General features: G+C 41.2%; 1 protein-coding gene across 2 annotated transcripts in view; it reads right to left on the bottom strand.

Annotated features, from left to right (window-relative positions):
• The window catches only part of ENTREP1 (endosomal transmembrane epsin interactor 1), a 39,124-nt gene that overhangs the window by 3,003 nt on the left and 18,527 nt on the right, over positions 1–17,594 (bottom strand). For both annotated transcript variants that reach the window (XM_066616319.1, XM_066616318.1), the window contains exons 7-9: positions 9,102–9,231; positions 7,945–8,023; positions 1,355–1,504 (exon numbers count right to left, since the gene is read on the bottom strand). In XM_066616319.1, the coding sequence (XP_066472416.1) occupies positions 1,355–1,504; positions 7,945–8,023; positions 9,102–9,231 (359 nt within the window). The remainder of the gene's footprint in view (positions 1–1,354; positions 1,505–7,944; positions 8,024–9,101; positions 9,232–17,594) is intronic.

Genomic DNA, 17,594 nt, shown 5'->3' on the forward strand with positions numbered 1-17,594 from the left:
GAGCCGATTACCACCTAGGGATCCACCACAGGGACATTTCTCTTTCAAGTCCACAATTAACACAGTATTCCGACATAATGACTGTAAATCAATTCAATGTCACCCAAAAGGACTCACAGAATAATTCCCCCTTTCCCAAAATACCTACCCATTTCCACTATTAAACAACAATTTTATTAGGTACCAATACTAATTCTACTACATTAGGAGCCTACTCAGCAGGAAGTGTTCATGGAGGTCAGGAAAGAGAAGAGAGGAAAATTATATCACCCTTAGAACTAAGGTCAGAAACGGTTTAATATCATGATGTTGAATATTTTTCTAAAAGGATACACATGATGTGCGCAAAGATCTCTGATAAGAGAAGCAAGAGGAGTCATTTCTGAAACTCAACAAAAAGGAAACTGGTAATCCTCTTTGGCAATGGTTCCCAAACTTTTTCAACTGGCGGCTCCTTTGACCTACTGGGCCATTCGCTGCGACTGCACTAGCTGGTTTCCACAGCTCCCCAGGGAGCCACGGCTCTTAGAATAAGGAACCACTACTCTTAAAATAATGATTCTAATATTCAAGAGAAAAACACAAAAAGGACTATTAGTTTTAAAAGAGGAGTGTTTCTGAGATTCCGAGGTGTTATTCCGAGATGCTTGTGACTTCCCACAATACCTCCAACCAGGTTACTCTCTCAATTCCATGGGAGCAGTCTTGGCTGTCCATGAGATACAAGAACAGAGCTGGAAGTCTCACAGATGTATGGTTGCCTGGAAATTTAATGGTAGCCCCAAAGAATCTGATTTATTTATTTAGTCCTGTGCAGGACGCAAATCAAAGAGATTTATACAAGACAGAAGTGTAAAGTATTTTCTAACTCTGCATGGTATTGTGCCTGGAATTGTGGTATTGGGCCCAAAATACCTGGTCTCAGATTCCAGCTTAGCCAATGACACATTGACTGGGCTTTGGTAAGTGTTCCCTCTACTATGAGACCAGCTTCTCACAAAGAAGAGGTAAATCTGTTATCATGACTGTATCATTTCGTACTGTAACGTAGCGGCTCATATGACTTGTGAGCCCTCAAATGCAACCTGAAACAGTATAATTAACAGACTTAGCTCAGCTGCTGTTTGAGGAAAGCAAGGCCTTAATTTCCCACCTGAAGACTAGGAACACAGAAGGTGTATTTAAGGGCCTGTTGCCAAAAAGAAGGTGTATTTAAGGGCCTGTTGCAGAAGATACTAGCGAGATAGGTACACACATTTCTTTTACATGAGGAACAACTTCCAAGACACTTATTCCATTGCAGACAAGTACAATTATGACATTAAACACTGAACTTGCTGGAATACACAGTCACCTCTAACTGAAGAGTTATGAAGCAGAGGATCACTTTTTGATCGTTTTCTGAGAGGCTTAAGGGCTTCCTTGCCGGTTCCTGCAGGTGCTGAATTCTGATTAGGATGCAAACTAGTCTCACTAGTTAAAGAACTGAGATCATCGCCATCCACTGCAAAAGTCCAAAAGAGAGAGAGGCAGGAAAATCAGTCAGCATAAAGTTGCATATGATTCACAGACACAGAGATTCTCAGGAGGTGCATAAATAATTCATTCAGATAGATTTCCATGGTTATTTTTATGTTAAACTCTGGCTCCTGAGCTAATTTTTAATTTTCCTTCTTGAAAAAATATGCTGTAAGAGTAAAATCTTACCTGGGGCAACATCAGAGGTCAGTCAAATCAGGCACAGGTTGAAGACCCACAAATTCCAAGTTCTAGGGGCCCAAATGGCCAACCCCAAAGTTTCTCAGTGGTGGTACAAGTTGCCCAATAGAACTTCATGTGCAGTCACTGCCTTGTTCCTCTGAAGAAGCACATTTATTGGATGCGGAGGGATGGAGAAGACACTGTTCACAGCATCTTCCAATCATTCCCTTCTCTTTCTCAGACCCATCCAGCCAGGGCAAGAAGAACTACTTTGGAGAGTGCTTCCCCTCTTTTCTGCCAAAGCCCTAAACCAGGGGTGCCCAAACCCCGGCCCTGGGGCCACATGCGGCCCTTAAGGACTCCCAATGAGGCCTTCAGGGAGCCCCCAGTCTCCAATGAGCCTCTGGCCCTCCAGAGATTTGTTGGAGCCTGCACTGGCCCTACGCAACTGCTCTCTGTGTAAGGGTGACTGTTGACCTCTTGTGTGAGCTGTGGGATGAGGGCTTCCTCCACTGTTTACTGTTTCATGTCTCTGATGCAGTAGCAGAAGCAAAGGAAAGGCCAGCCATGCTTTGTGCAAGGCCTTTTATAGGCCTTGAGCTATTGTAAGACCTTCATGCATTCATATAAGTTCATCTTTAATATATTTATGTAAACTTATGTAAATTTATTTAAATTTTAAATGTAAATTAATTCTTTTTTCCCTGCCCCCCCCCACACTATGTCAGAGAGATTATGTGGCCCTCCTCCCAAAAACTTTGGACACCCCTGCCCTAAACGAGAGGTACTTTCCATTTGTGCTTATATGCTCCTCTCAGTTTCCCTAACCTGGACAGGGAAACAAAGCATCAACCTTGAAGGATGTCTCTCAGCACCGCAGGCATCCTCTAATATTACAAGATGGAAAGTAGTTCAGAATCCAATCTGGTCTGAGAGTCCACCAGATCCTGGTGCTGTTCTTACCTATTGATCAATATATAAAAATTTTCAGAACTACTCATTGTTACAATTGTCAGCAATAGGATACTCAAACAATTTCTTAATACATCTTTACAGTGTCACATCTGGCAAACTATGCTCAGATTACACGAGAAACACGGCCTGAGGTGATGCCATAGTGTGGGTTTTTCCACACACAGAGACCACCATACATACATGCAACAGCAAAACTGTCTCCTGCACAACGGGGAGGAGGGGAGGCACACCAGACTACCTCTGAAACATCATACATTCATGTCAATATTTTAATTAGTATATAGAATCTAATATTGTGTTTATCAGCAAGTATCACAACCTTTCCCCCTCCATTTATTTTTCAGGTCTGCAAGTCACGAAGTACGTACAATCAATTCTTGTTAACTGGGAAACCCAGTGGTTAGGGAAACTGGTTGTGAGCGAAGAGTCCATGACTCGCTGCAGTACAGAAGTGTACTCAGGACGCAAGCTCTGTAGACCTGGATCTTGGTATGTTCCGTCAGCTTCTTGTTGGACCAGACTCTCTTTGTGAGTCTGGAAAACGTGGTAGCTGCTTTACCGATGCGCTTGTTTAGCTCGGTATCGAGAGAAAGAGTGTCGGAGATCGTTGAGCCAAGGTACACAAAGTCATGGACAACCTCCAGTTCATGCTCAGAGATTGTAATGCAGGGAGGTGAGTCCACATCCTGAACCATGACCTGTGTTTTCTTCAGGCTGATTGTCAGTCCAAAATCTTGGCAGGCCTTGCTAAAATGATCCATGAGCTGCTGGAGATCTTTCACTCACAACAGGAGAGGAAACTGAGCGCTTTCCACATGCGCTGCCTCCGACGCATCCTCGGCATCACCTGGCAGGACAAAGTTCCTAACAACACAGTCCTGGAACGTGCTGGAATCCCTAGCATGTATTCACTGCTGAAACAGAGATGCCTGCGTTGGCTTGGTCATGTCGTGAGAATGGATGATGGCCGGATCCCAAAGGATCTCCTCTATGGAGAACTCGTGCAAGGAAAGCGCCCTACAGGTAGACCACAGCTGCGATACAAGGACATCTGCAAGAGGGATCTGAAGGCCTTAGGGATGGACCTCAACAAGTGGGAAACCCTGGCCTCTGAGCGGCCCGCTTGGAGGCAGGCTGTGCAGCATGGCCTTTCCCAGTTTGAAGAGACACTTTGCCAACAGTCTGAGGCTAAGAGGCAAAGAAGGAAGGCCCATAGCCAGGGAGACAGACCAGGGACAGACTGCACTTGCTCCCGGTGTGGAAGGGATTGTCACTCCCGGATTGGCCTTTTCAGCCACACTAGACGCTGTGCCAGAACCACCTTTCAGAGCGCGATACCATAGTCTTTCGAGACTGAAGGTTGCCAATACAGGAAGGGAAACTGGTTACAGAATCATTAATTCTATGGGAGAAATGAGGGGCGATTCCGTGACTGTCTTCACTATGAACTTATTAAGTTAAATTTTTTAAAAAAAATTCCAACACTAATAAAAATCTAGTTCCAATTTCATTTTAAGACACTTCACTCCTCTGTCCCATTAATCCAAATTTTGCGATATGCCGTTACTTTGCAGATAACACAGATCTGTAGTATTTCACTGATTATGCTATCACTATATTCAGTTAGCATTTAACTGCGACTTGTTAAGCCATTTCTTTGTACACCTGTGGGCTGGGTTAAACTGGCAAGAACAACTGAGAGCACATGGAGACTTGTTAAGCCTGCAGGAAACACATCAAACCATGATAACAACAGAAGCCACAAGAACTGTGTGATATGCAAAAAGTCACTCAGTATTTTTTTGGCCACGAATCGGAGCAAGGAGACCATGTGTGTGGCAACATAGGTTACACTTTTATTGACACAGATAAACAAATTTATGAGACTGAAGTCCACTGTTAACAAGAATTGACTGTATTTAAGTTGCTCCCTAGTCTAGAGAAAACAAACACCAGTCTTCCTACCATAGAGACTCTGCTGCTAGTCTGGCTGAATGATTTTGACAGGCAGTGATATAGCATATGAAGACTTGAGAGAAGATCAGAATTGAAAAGAAAGTTGAGTCTAGCAGATAATGATCTGCTAGATTTGCAGTAATCTATCACCAAGGCAGAGACAAACTCACAGCCAAATAAGGAAGCATTTCCTTTATTTAAAAAGGAATGTAATTTTTGTCAACTTTTACAGATGGCTAGCATTCTCAAAAATCACCAAGAAGCTAAAGAGGAGTGTTAGCCTACCCTTGAAAACCACAATGTGTGCACCTCACCAGGCTTTCCCACCACTATGAACAATTGCGAAAGGCAAGGCAAGGAAATGTGTGTGCAATTAGTTGCTGCAGAACTGGGGGGAGGGAAGCATTCAATAATTCGGATTTTGACTCATGTTTAGAAACACTATCACCCCAAGATTCTCCATGCTATACCTGCCTACAACCAATTTTCATGCTATATATAATATTAGTCACACTGACAGGTAGTTTGTCAGTACACTTCACTGAAGCAAGATGAAGGAACAACAAACAAAGCTAACCCAGAAAGGCTTCTGAGAAACATCTAAAAAGCATGAGGCACTATCAGAATTTAGTCAGACAAAAACGAATATGGAACACGCTGCGGACAAAACATTACAGACATCAAGTCCATTCCTCAAACTTGTGTGCAGAGCTCATTTTAAGGGTTAACTTGGCTATTGTTAACCCTTAAAACGAGCTCTGCATACGAGTAGCGTTTTTGCATGCAATGCATAATCTTGGTCCAGCTCCTTTTGGCAGAAACATGAGTTGGCTTTCTGAAAATAATTGTGATCAATCCAGGTGAACTGCAAAGTTCTTTTGTTTCCAAGGTCAAATGGCTTGATTTGATAAAGACCAGCTGCTAATAATTATTGCAGGAACAGTGGACTATTAAAACCATCATCTTCAGCTATAGCTTGCAGAGGGCTACCACTAATAGGAAAACACCATTTTACTGGACAGTAATAAAGTCTGGGTTAGGAGTCAAACGCTCCTTGATGGACACAGGAAATACGGCAGTTTCCTCCCACGAGAAAGCCAAGTTTCAGAGTTTCTGCCAGAGATGAACAGATTTAGTGTCATCCAGCAACGGACTCCACAGCTAGCAGGGCAATCAATATCACCGCCGAGTACTGCCAAACAGACAGAGAGAATCAGCACTTTCCTCTGCTGTTCTAAACATACCCTCTTCTTTGCCACCCACATTTCTAACTGCATTAGGATTATATTGACAGAAAGCTACTATGAGTCAGCCCCAATCTATGCCTGTCTGTTCTTGTCCATCTAGAGATCCAGAGCAGTAAACATCATTTCATCAAGGTCCCTGTAGCTAGCCTTTCCCTGCTAGGATACATTATTTCTGTACAGCAACAAGATGCATGAAAAAAATCCATTGCTTATTCACAGATATGCTGGAGTAGAATTTGCATAAATACTTCCTAGCAAAATACTGATTTTTTTTTCTTCTCTTCACACTTGCCTGAAGTTGCTACAATCCAATCAAAATTGCATTGTAAACTAGTCTTGAACAAACATGGACATTCTTAGCACTTTTGTTTACTACTTTCTGCTTAAATTGAGTGCAGAATAATCAAATCAACTCTTACTGGAGAGAAATAAGCAATTCTGTAAAAAGCTCCCTTGCAAAAATTTATTTCAACCTAGCTAACAAATCTGCAGTACACTCTTCACTTCTGGGCATTTTTAAGGCAAACTATGGACCATGGTTCTATTTTGTTTGTAGAGATACATATAACAACCTTCCGCCTAACGACGGACTGCATATACGATAGTGGTCAAAGCACAACAAAGACGCTCTTAATGAGGCAGTGAGGTCTCCCATAGCCTGTAGCAGAGAAGAGGCAATCTGTCTCCAGTAGCCTGTGCAATAAGTGTCTGGCAGGGAGTGTATTTACACAATGAAGGCCCTAGACTGGGCTGAATGTTCATTTAACCTAGTCTCATAACAGGGGATGGAGAACGTATTCCCGTTGTTAAGTGACGCACAGCTGTACAGAGTACCTTTCTATTAAAAAAAAGCCCACAAAATTTTATTTGCAGTATTACGCAAACAGAACCTTAATGTGAAAAAGGCACCTGATGTGTACACTAAAATGCATCTTCTGACCCTTGTTTTGGTTTTTCTTTTTTCCAACCAATAGCATAAGAGGTTCTGCACACACAGTGGGCCAAAATGGGTGACTTTAGCACATAGCCTCGACCACTGACAGTATCCCAAAGTGCTAAAGCCCACCCTTGTGATTTAGAAAACACAAGCATCAAAAGCATGCAAGTCTATGCTCATCTGTAGTGGCACCAACGTTATGGAACTCCCTTCCCCTTGACTTGAGAATGGCTCCCTCTCTTGAGACTTTTCGGCGAGGCCTGAAGACCCTGCTGTTTAAACAAGCCTTCTGACTTCATGGCCTTTTTAACATCTTTTATACATCTTTTAGTTGTTTTTTTACAGACCTGATTCTTCTCTGAACTGCTGTTTTATGCTCTTTTTATTCTGACTTTTATCTGACTACTGTTTTTATGGTTTCTGTTAATGTGTTTTTAATATGTTTTTATCTGTTTGTTAAATTATGTTTTAATCTGTTTTTAATATGTTGTAAGCCGCCCTGGGTCCCTTTAGGGAGAAGGGCAGGATAGAAATAAAGTTTATTATTATTATTTATTATTATTATCTGGTTTGACCTCAACCAAGTTAAACGATTCTCGTTCCTCTGAAAAGTATATAAAGTTGACACATAGCAGGAAATCAGATCAAGCTGTACAGAGAACACGTACATTAAACTAGACAACACATGCAAGTAGCAAGGCTCAAATCATTTAAATGAAACACAGGATCTGGAGCTCCAAGTTTGAACAGAAGAATAACCATCTATCCCTGTTACCCATTTCCCCCCCCCTTGGCTATTTGTCCATCCAAATCACTTGTTCCACTCCTCTAGAAGCTTCTCTTCCTGTAGGTTCCAAGTGCATATTACCGTAATACTCTTTGAGAGAGTGAGTAATTGTTCTAATGAAATCAAATCTCACAGATAGCATACAAGTGGTGGAAAACGGGACAAATGGTTGCTTCCTGTTATAAACAATAGGAGACATACTAAAGTAACATTCTTTGGCTGAACTGTGAGTCTAGAGATGCAATGCAAAGAGGCAACTTATATAAGAAAAAAACTCATGATGGTCTTTTGTAGAACACCACAAAATTCTGACACACTTTAAAAAAATATTAAATCTTTACCTTGTGACATGCGTATATCATTTTGCCCCGGTGGGCCACTAACAGCTTCAGCAGCATCAGAAATTTGAGAGGTGCCTCCCTAAACACAAAATTAACAACTATTCAAATAAATGTCAACAGGAAAAATTAGGAGGTGGGGCAGGCTCCAACCTCATAAGAGTTACATACAAGAACCATAATCAGTTCTCCAACAAGTAAGCCATTACAACGGAGGAAGCTTGGAGGTTCTGGATGTTGATTAAAAAAGCCCTTCACCCAAAGTCAACACAGTTTTAAAAGGCAATGAACACACCATTCTTGGACCATGAACAAAAACTAGCAAAAAGCCCAAAATCCATGATCAGAAGTCCCCCTTTATTACAGAAGTTATATAAATAAATTTATGAGAGTAAAAAAGATTTAATTTTCTAATTTAAAAAGTGTGCTATAAGCAGCAGGACATGCACTATATTTTTAGAAGTTCCGGGTTCTAACAAATTTGTTTAAAAATTAAGAGGGTAGCTTTCAAAGTGTATCAGCTTCAAAATGTCACACTCAGATTTAGGGGTTTTTAGCTACAAAAAGGAAGCACATACAGTGGGGTCCTCCTTATCCGTGGATTTAAACCCACAGGTTTGATCCACCACGTGTTCTGAACTTGTGGCTAGTGAAGCCACAGATGGCCTCCAAATGCTACTAGAAGTGCCTTCTGGTTGCGTCTGGAGGTGTCCTGAGGTGGTGCCTTCCCTGTGCATCAGAAGGCCTCTGAGAAGCATTTCCAGTTTCTTGGCAAACAGGAAATGCCTCTTAGAGACTTCCAAGACTCAGAACACTTCCAGACATGATCAGAAGACACTTTCAATGCCTTCTGTGACTTGAAGGATCCCCTGTGAATAGTGAGGATTAACTATAGTCAAGATATATCTTACCATAATTAGATGAACATTTTAAAATTCCTATTTACTGACCTCCAGTTACATAAAACCTAAGTTTTTTTAGCCTTATTCATATATATATGCAAAAGCCTTAGAACTGCACATTCTACTGTTTTAAAGTATATAAATAATAATAATAATAATAATAATAATAATAATAATAATAATAATAATAATAATAATATGAACACTTATGACCTATCATGAAAGTATGTTACGCTGCTGGAATCCAACAAACCATACCTGCTCGTGACTGATCTCGCTCACCACAGCTTCGTAAGGAGGTGGGGGATCAAGTGGGCAGAAAACTTCCACTCCTTTAATTCTGGCTCCATAAATATGTGGAAGTGGAATGACGTCTGAACCAAGCATCCTAGGAGAAAGAGTCTGTATCAACTATAGAATTCTCTGAGCTTTTCTAGGGAGGAAGCTCACACAAAATGCAGCAACTGTAATGGATTCCTTTGTGGAAGATGAGCAATTTGTAGAACACTCTTTTGCAAGGATCTTCCCAAAGGCAAGCTTAAGAACAACAAAAGAATGAACAATTTCGGAGGAGAACAAAGTGTGTTAAAGCAGGGATGGTATACGCAACACCAGAACTCACTAAATGAATGCTAGAAAATCAGGATTACAATCTCATAAAAGTTTAATGTGCAAAGTGCATACGCAGTCAAACACATTTGCACTGGAACTACAGTGAGAAACACTCTAATGCATGATGGGAAGTCTCTCCCCACCACTCTGTGCTAATAATGCTCCATCAAAATTTTCCATTCCATTGTTTGTGCTTAGGCTGCAAGCACATAAAGCTGTCTCCATGACCAACAGCTAACTCTAGACTCCCTAATTCTAGCGTCAGAACCCAGTGTGGGACTCATGAAATATTCATGAAATCCATCTCCGACATGCTGGGTCTGGTTATCTGTGAATACAGTCTAGGTTCTCTCTAGCGAAATGCAAACCATGTTAAGATTTCATTGTTTACATGCCTACTGAGCCTTGCAAATGTCAGCTTTGATTGCATATAATTATCCTAGCATTTAACATTTCCTACTATACTTAAAATTCTCTGCCCCGTTTACAATTGAGCAAAGAAACACTAGGCAAAAAAACCCTAAAAGCAAGGGTTTCCCATGAGTCCTGGTGGATAGACAGTGCTTAACAAATATCATGCTTACTACAAGGGTTAAGTGGATGTTTAATTAAATTATATACTTTTCCAAATTGTGGGAAGCTAGAAAAGACACCTTATCATAGTGCAGTCAAGCCACTGATTAATTGTATCCTTCCTAACGACAGAGCATTCCAATTGAGAGGGTGAGCAGGAGATACAGTAAAACATAAATTTTATTGTTCAAGAAAGCTCTGCAAGTTTTAAAATCTAGAGGTTACACACCAACAAGTTTAGCAAACTGATTAAACCATAGTGTATGGTGAGAGAAAAGAGTTTAAAGGAGGCGGTACAGTTAAGAAAAGTAGTTTTGTGCCCCCACCTATAATTCACATTTCATTATGAGATAAACAGAAACAGAATTCCCAAAATCCCACCTTTTCCAGACACATATGAATAGCAGATGACTACTCTGTTGCATGATTCTTTGAACCATGAAACCCTCCCAGCCATTCCCTTCCAAATTACTTACTTCTGGTGACACAAAATGGACTGGTGACTAGGAAGAACCTTGTGCTAAAGTTCCAGTAGGGTGGGGCTCCAGGTCATTACTTTACTTCAGAACTTCCCCACAAGAGAGCATGGCTACCAGAACTATCCAGAGGCCATTCTATATGAATTTAAGACCAAACCATGGATGGGCTAGACTCTGGTCCAAACACAGCTACAGAAAGCACACTCTCAAAACACAGCTAAAGAGATCAATTTGCATTAATTTTACCTGCAGATCCGGTTATAAGTGTAACAAAGGTGGTGGGACTTGTCAAATAACCAAAAAAAGAGTAAGTGGAAGAAAAATATCCATTAGTTCTGTTCCACAAATGCTGGACCCTTGTAGGATGGATTGCAGCTTATAAAGAGGCACCCTCCTTCACACAAGACACACTGCTTTCAAGGCGCATGCTCCCTTTTACAGTGTACTGTTTTTGGGTTGTGTTTCTATACATTACTGTGAATATAGGTCCTAAAGAACAGAAGATGGCGAAAAAAAACTCAGGGCAAGAGTGGGGGAAAAAGGGTGAAACAGGAGAATTGCTCCTAGTTTCCAACTAAAGCTTGAGGTGCTAAGCCTCATTATGTGATGCTTGAATTTCTGAAACACTTTCATTGTCGGCTTTATTGGTGCTGTATAATGTTAATTATTTATTCTATTTTATCATACTACACAACTTTCTCCTTATGGTATTAGGCATTTAGGGTGATTTTTGGATAAACTTGGAATGGCTCTCGAATGAGTTAGAATTTTTCCCAATGAAATTAATGTAATAATTGTAATTTGTTATCTGGAATTTTGCTACAAGGGCCATTTTCAGGAATGAGTTAGGTATGAATAATGAGGAAAGAATGTTTCTCTTTTCTTGCACAATGTTCTAAAGCAGGGGTCTCCAAACCCTGGCCTGGGGGCCAGATGCGGCCCGTGGCGAGCCTCTATCTGGCCCGCAGCCAGCCTTTTGTCCCCTGAAAGCCCCTGGCCCACTTTGCCAAACATGATTGGAACTGTGCTCTGGTTGCATCTGGAGAGTGTTCTAAGGGCCAGAGAGGTTGAATGAATGAGCCCATTCATTCATTTATTCATACATCTAAGTTCCATCTCTAATTTATTTATATAAATTTTATATTTAAATTTTTTCCCCGGCCCTCAAAACCGTGCCAGACATTTGATACAGCCCTCTAGCCAAAAGGTTTGGAGACCCCTGTTCTAAAGCAAAGTATAAGACAATGTCAGGGTGACCAGATACAACAGAGGATACTGTGTCTATAACTTTAACCACTGTATAAAAGCAGGAATTTTTCAAACCCTTCCATGTTGAGCTGCACCTGCCAAAATTCCCTTTAATGGTAACTAGTAACTGTGTTCTCCTCCCTTTCATACTGAAAATCTTTTTTTTTTAAATTTTAAAATTATTTTTCTGCAGACTTAGGAGCATTTCTACCGCAAACCTCCATCCAAAGCAAGTGAAACAGGAGCAAAATGGTATACACAGGAGAACATTAACAAAGCCACCTCCTCCACGCATACTACATTGCTCCACCTTCTCAACTTCTCTTTGTAACTTAGTTCTCTCTTCTGAGTTCCCACTATTTAGCATTGAAATGAACTATAAAGAACAGACAAATCACTCCACCCTTCAGCAGTTGTAGAAGAGAGATGAAGAGCCATCATCAAGCCAGTCAGGTCAAGCTAGTGTCACAGCAGCCTACCAATCACAAAAATTCATTAAACACAACAGTTCTCGAATTTCGGTTGCAGTGCGTGAAAGAAAGAACAGAGGAGGACTGGACCCAAGGACCTTTTCACACCAGGAGGTATACATGTCATAGGAGTAACCATGCATTCTCTGCTGACACCTACTGTAAATGCTCGTGTATAAGTAAAAAAGTTATACCTTAAAATGGACCATGAAAACATGGATCAAATTACCGTAAAAAAAAAAAGTTTCTAAGAATAGCTGCTTGGTGAGACAGGGGAACGGGCTGAGAAGCAGAACACACAAGGGGTGGGTTTAAAAAAACAGAGCCATTTTACTTTGTTCTGATGCAGCACAGAGAGCTCTTCCCCATACAGGAAGAGAGGAAGGCCTTTATGAGGGCTGCTGCTATGAAAGTACAGATGGGACCTCAGTATCCACTGGGGTTTGCTATGTGTGGGGAGTCCCAGAACCAAAAAAACACATTAAATAAAAGCAGTTAAAAACAAACAAATACAAGTCAGACAGTCAATTAGAACTGCTACTTTGCAGCTTGCTCTGAGAAAAGTGACCCATGGCTTTTGGCTGATGTTCTATTGTTCAGCGAACCAGAGTGAGGGGAGGGGTCATTCTTCTTGGAGCAAGCTGCAAAAGAGCAGTTCTAATTGACTCCCTAGAAAAGTAGTTTTAGAACAGTGATTGTAAAGAAGTCCCTCCCCTTCTCCAGGGATCAACAGGGTCCTTCTTATCTGCAGTGGGCATCAGTGTTGAGTCTAATCCATGGATTAAAAAAATCAGAGTATAAAAAAGGTTGTACCTGTCCTGTCCTGTCCTATATTCCTCACAAAGCCTACTATAAGCGCCTTCTCCGCTCTTCCTTCCTGTTTGGAGAATAGTTTTATTTCTGTACTGCTTCAGAACAAGACAAAATGGTGCTATTTTCTTTTTTTTGCACTTTCTGTTGCTGCCTCAGAACAATTACTGGTAAGTTATTTTCCAAGAATTCAAAGAATTTCATACACTCCTAAGTTTTACCCTCAATTTATCCATGGATCACAGCAAATTCTATGATTTCTGGCTTAAAACTTACCCTTGACTTATCCATGAGATAGACTTTTACATGAATCTATAACATACTCTTAAAGGGCTGGGATCCTCTGCTACTGTAGAACAGATTATGGTGACTGGGGAGAATTAACATAATTTATAATCTTCATGCCTTTAAAGTATTTTTACTTCTGAAATGGTACAACAGAACTTTGCAAGCAGTATCAGCAGTATGGAGGGGGAGGAAGGTGTACTTTTAAAACACAAACATTGCAGTAAGACCCTAAAAGGTATTCTTAGTATTTCTTATTTAACATGTTTATAAAACCAATAGTTTCCTAAAAACCAAAACTAAATGTGAAAGGGAGGAATGTAGAAAAAAATCCTGTCTCTTCCCAAGCCGAGAAGCCCTACACGGGCCTCCGTGGTTTTACAGCCTTCAAGAGCTGGCGTAGTTCAGAGAGACCCATTGGTACTGCCAGGGCTCGACACAGAGTAAGGGAACATTTGGTCCTTTACCATGAGAAGACTACAGCAGCTGCCCTGGTTCCACAGGTTATGGAGGCGGCCATTTCTGCGCTGTTGTACCACGCAGTGGCACCAGGCAATAGGATTAGGCTGTAAGATATCAATGCTCAAGCTTCTTTTCTTTTGAGAACACTCAAATGACCAGATCTAACTTGTGAAAATTTCCCAGTTTTTGCTGGTCTATTTCTCAGGGCTGCTTTGCATAAAATGGTGGTTCAAGTAGATTCCACACCTGGGTAGAAAGACTGAACAGGATAACAAGCAGCAAGATACACACATGCAGACAGGCAGGCAGGCAGCTTTCTGCCCTGTACAAATGTGGCAAAAGAGGGACAGTACATATGTAGCAGTTATATATTGCACAGTAGAAATGATTTTTTTTAAACACAGAAGTTTACTAATGTACTCAGTAATCCACACTGACTAACCCCCAAGATATGTTCTGCTTCTGTTCAGGAAGCTGAACATACATGGGTTGAAACAGTCAGCTGTTGCAGGCCTATTGCTATCTGGGCTGCTAAAAAAAACACCAAATGCAGCTGTCTGTAATTCAGGGACCCAGTGTAGTTTACCAAGTGCTTCATAAGAAAGAATATAGTGAAGCCTCTTAGTTAATCATGTAATGTCCAAGTACCTACATTTACTACACAATGAGCAGCTATACTGATGATTTATCTTGGCAAAAATGCCAGTACTCGTTTTTTCAAAACATATCTTTTTAGGAACTACTAATGCTTGTAAAGCAGTTAGTTCTAACCAATTTAGGTGTGTGTTGCATTTCCTTTGTGTATTCTGGCTTGTGGCAGCTTTTTCCTCTATTCAGGGGTTCCCAATAAATATTAAATGTTAACAACCTAGGCAACCCCAAAATAATGACCTTCTGGAATCTGCCAATTTATAACGCTAACCTTCCTCACTGTCAAGCAGAGATGTAGTTGCCTCCCTGCTTGGTGTCATTCATGCCGCCCAACTCAGACAGTTTTTCTTATGCACCTCTCTCCTACCCTCAATCCGCCTCACAAGCAGGAAGAGGGTGGAATCACCCACTCTACTAATGGCTTCCCCCCCCCCCCCCATTAAAGGGCAGGACTTTTAGACTCAGATCCATATTTGGAATTTCCTTTCAAGGTATATCACTTGGAAAAAGACATTGTTCTTAACATTTGCTTGGGCCTCACAGAGATGATTTATTTAAAGAATTTTTATACCACTGTTCTAAAAACTCAGAACAGTGTACAACAAAACAAATACATCAGGATAAAAACATCAGAAAAATATATAAAACAATAAAAACAATTGTAAAAAACAATTAAGAACAGATAGCAGATAATGTATAGCAACATAAAAGTTAAGGAGTCCCTGGCTGGCTTTCTTCCTCTTTTTTCTCTTTTATATTAGAATCCATGGGGCTTGTTTTAGATTTTTTAATTATGTGCAACTGTTTTAATTATTGTTTTTAATTGCTATTTTTGTATTTTAATTGTTGTAGGCTGCCTTGTGTGCCCATGGGGCAAAAAGGCAGGATATAAATTAATAAAGTAATAATAAAAAATAGAGAATACATCTCCCCAAAGGCCAGGCAAAACAGATGGGTCTTCAAATTACCTACCTACCGCCTTCCTTCATTCTAAATTACCTACCTTCTAGGCCAGCAATTTTCTGCCTTTTTTATCTCATGGCACACTGACAAGACACTAAAATTATCAAGGCACACCGTCAGGTTTTTGATAATTGACAAGGCACACCATGCTGCCAGCGGGGGGGAGGGGCTCACATCCCCCACTGGCCCTACCAATAAATGACTTTCCCCCAAATTTCTGTGGCACACCTGTGGACCATTTGTGGCACACCAATGTGCCACGGCACAGTGGTTGAAAATAACTGTTCTAGGTTTTAAAGCCAGAAATTTGACTTTTAAAATCCTATAAAGAACCTGGCAGAGAGAACTTTTATCTCTTGTTTATATCTTGAATGTCAAATGACTCCAAATTCCTAAAAAAAAGTTATTCAAATGCATGCCCTCTACCAACACTTATAGCAGTGTTGGTCCTACTTCTATCGTAGACTGAGCTGTTGGACAGATGCATTTACAACAGTGGGATAGAGTTTCGGTGCTGTTAAATGGCTGCCAACAGAGCACCTCTGGCAGCAACGGCACACGCCAGATCCCAACCCCACTTTTGCATGCCTTCCCTCCTGTCATCTCCTTGAACTTGCACCAGCTACAGAGCTGGCGCAGGTTCAAGGAGACTCACTGTGAAAGTTTAAAATTTTTAACAATTGGGAACCTTTTAAGGATGCAGAGCAAGGAACTCAGTAAAATTTCCTTTTCAGCTCCAGCAGATTATGCCAGTAAGGCTGCAATCCTATACATGATTTCCTGGGAGTAAGCCCCATTTAACACAATGGACTTATTTCTGAGTAGATATGCATAGGTTTATGCTCACAATCTATTATGATTTTACTGTAGGTGAAGTGGGGTGCACAGATATGGGGCGTAAAAAAAATTGGTACAACATTTTCTGTCCAACCTCTCCATCAACAGTGGCTAGCTTTAATCTGTTATACTTATTTTTGTTTTGCAGTCCTCACTTTCTGTTATTTTGATGAAGGGAATTCAAGCAGCAATGACTCATGAAATATCAGTCAGAGTAAGTAAGGAGCCAGGAGTGACCAGCATTTGATCAGTCTTTTATTCAGGCCATAAATTTACTTTCCATTAGTGTAGGAAATCTCAATTTTTCCTTTGTAAGACAGTATCTTACAGTCTGACTGTGCCTTGTTTCATAAAAGATCTGTGGTCAGATTGTCCCCAGGCATTTTGCAGAACTCCCATGAAGGGGGGAGGAAAGAAAAGGCACTTACAAAAATGAGGCCTAGCCTACAATCTAAAACCAGTCTTCCTCTTTTGCAGTGAGAACACCTGTGCCCCTCAGAGAGCAGAGCTCTTGCCACAGGTAGACAGAGGGGGCAAGCAAAGCCTGGTGTTTCTGGCCATTATGTAATCCTCTACATCAGGGGTGTTCAAGCTTTTTGACAGGAGGGCCACATCATCTCTCTGACACTGTGTCAGGGACTAGGAAAAAAAGAACATTTACATTTCAAATTTGAATAAATTTACATAAATGAATATATTAGGGATGGAATTATATGAATGAATGAAGGTCTTGCATTAGCTCAAGGGCTATAAAAGGTCTTGCATAAAGCAAGGTCTGCTTTTCCTTTGCTGCTGCATCACAGACATGAAACAGCAAGCAGTGGAGGGAGACCTTGTTCCACAGCTCACACGAGAGGTCAAACAGTTGGCCATCATGCATAGAGCAGTTGCATCAGGCCAGTGCAGGCTCCAGCAAGTCTCCAGAGGGCCAGAGGCTTATTGGAGACTGGGGGCTCCCTGCAGGCCGGATTGGGAGTCTCTGAGGGTTGCAAGTGGCCCCCAGGCCAGGGTTTGGGCACCCCTGCTCTACATAGACAGGAGGAATTGGGACAACAGCTACTGCCAGCAAAGCGCTGTTTTCCATACTACAACTCCAGTTGAACAAGGCGACACATAAATGCTTGCATGTGGCTCAGTGCTCTTTGTGTTGCTGCAGCTGAGCTCCACAGTTTGGACATACTGTACTTCCCTGCTGTAGTCAGGGCTCAAACAGAAGCCTGCTGCAAAAAAGTTTATTGCTGCTACAGTGTGGTTTGAGGAAATTCTGCCTTCCATCTCCCTGTGAGGGAAGACATTCCTGGTTGAGATATGTTAAAGTGTGTTAATTGGACCTTGCCTAGTGATCCAGGGGAAGGCACTAT

The sequence above is a fragment of the Tiliqua scincoides genome, chromosome 2 (genome assembly GCF_035046505.1).
Source record: "Tiliqua scincoides isolate rTilSci1 chromosome 2, rTilSci1.hap2, whole genome shotgun sequence".
Taxonomy (NCBI): domain Eukaryota; kingdom Metazoa; phylum Chordata; class Lepidosauria; order Squamata; family Scincidae; genus Tiliqua; species Tiliqua scincoides.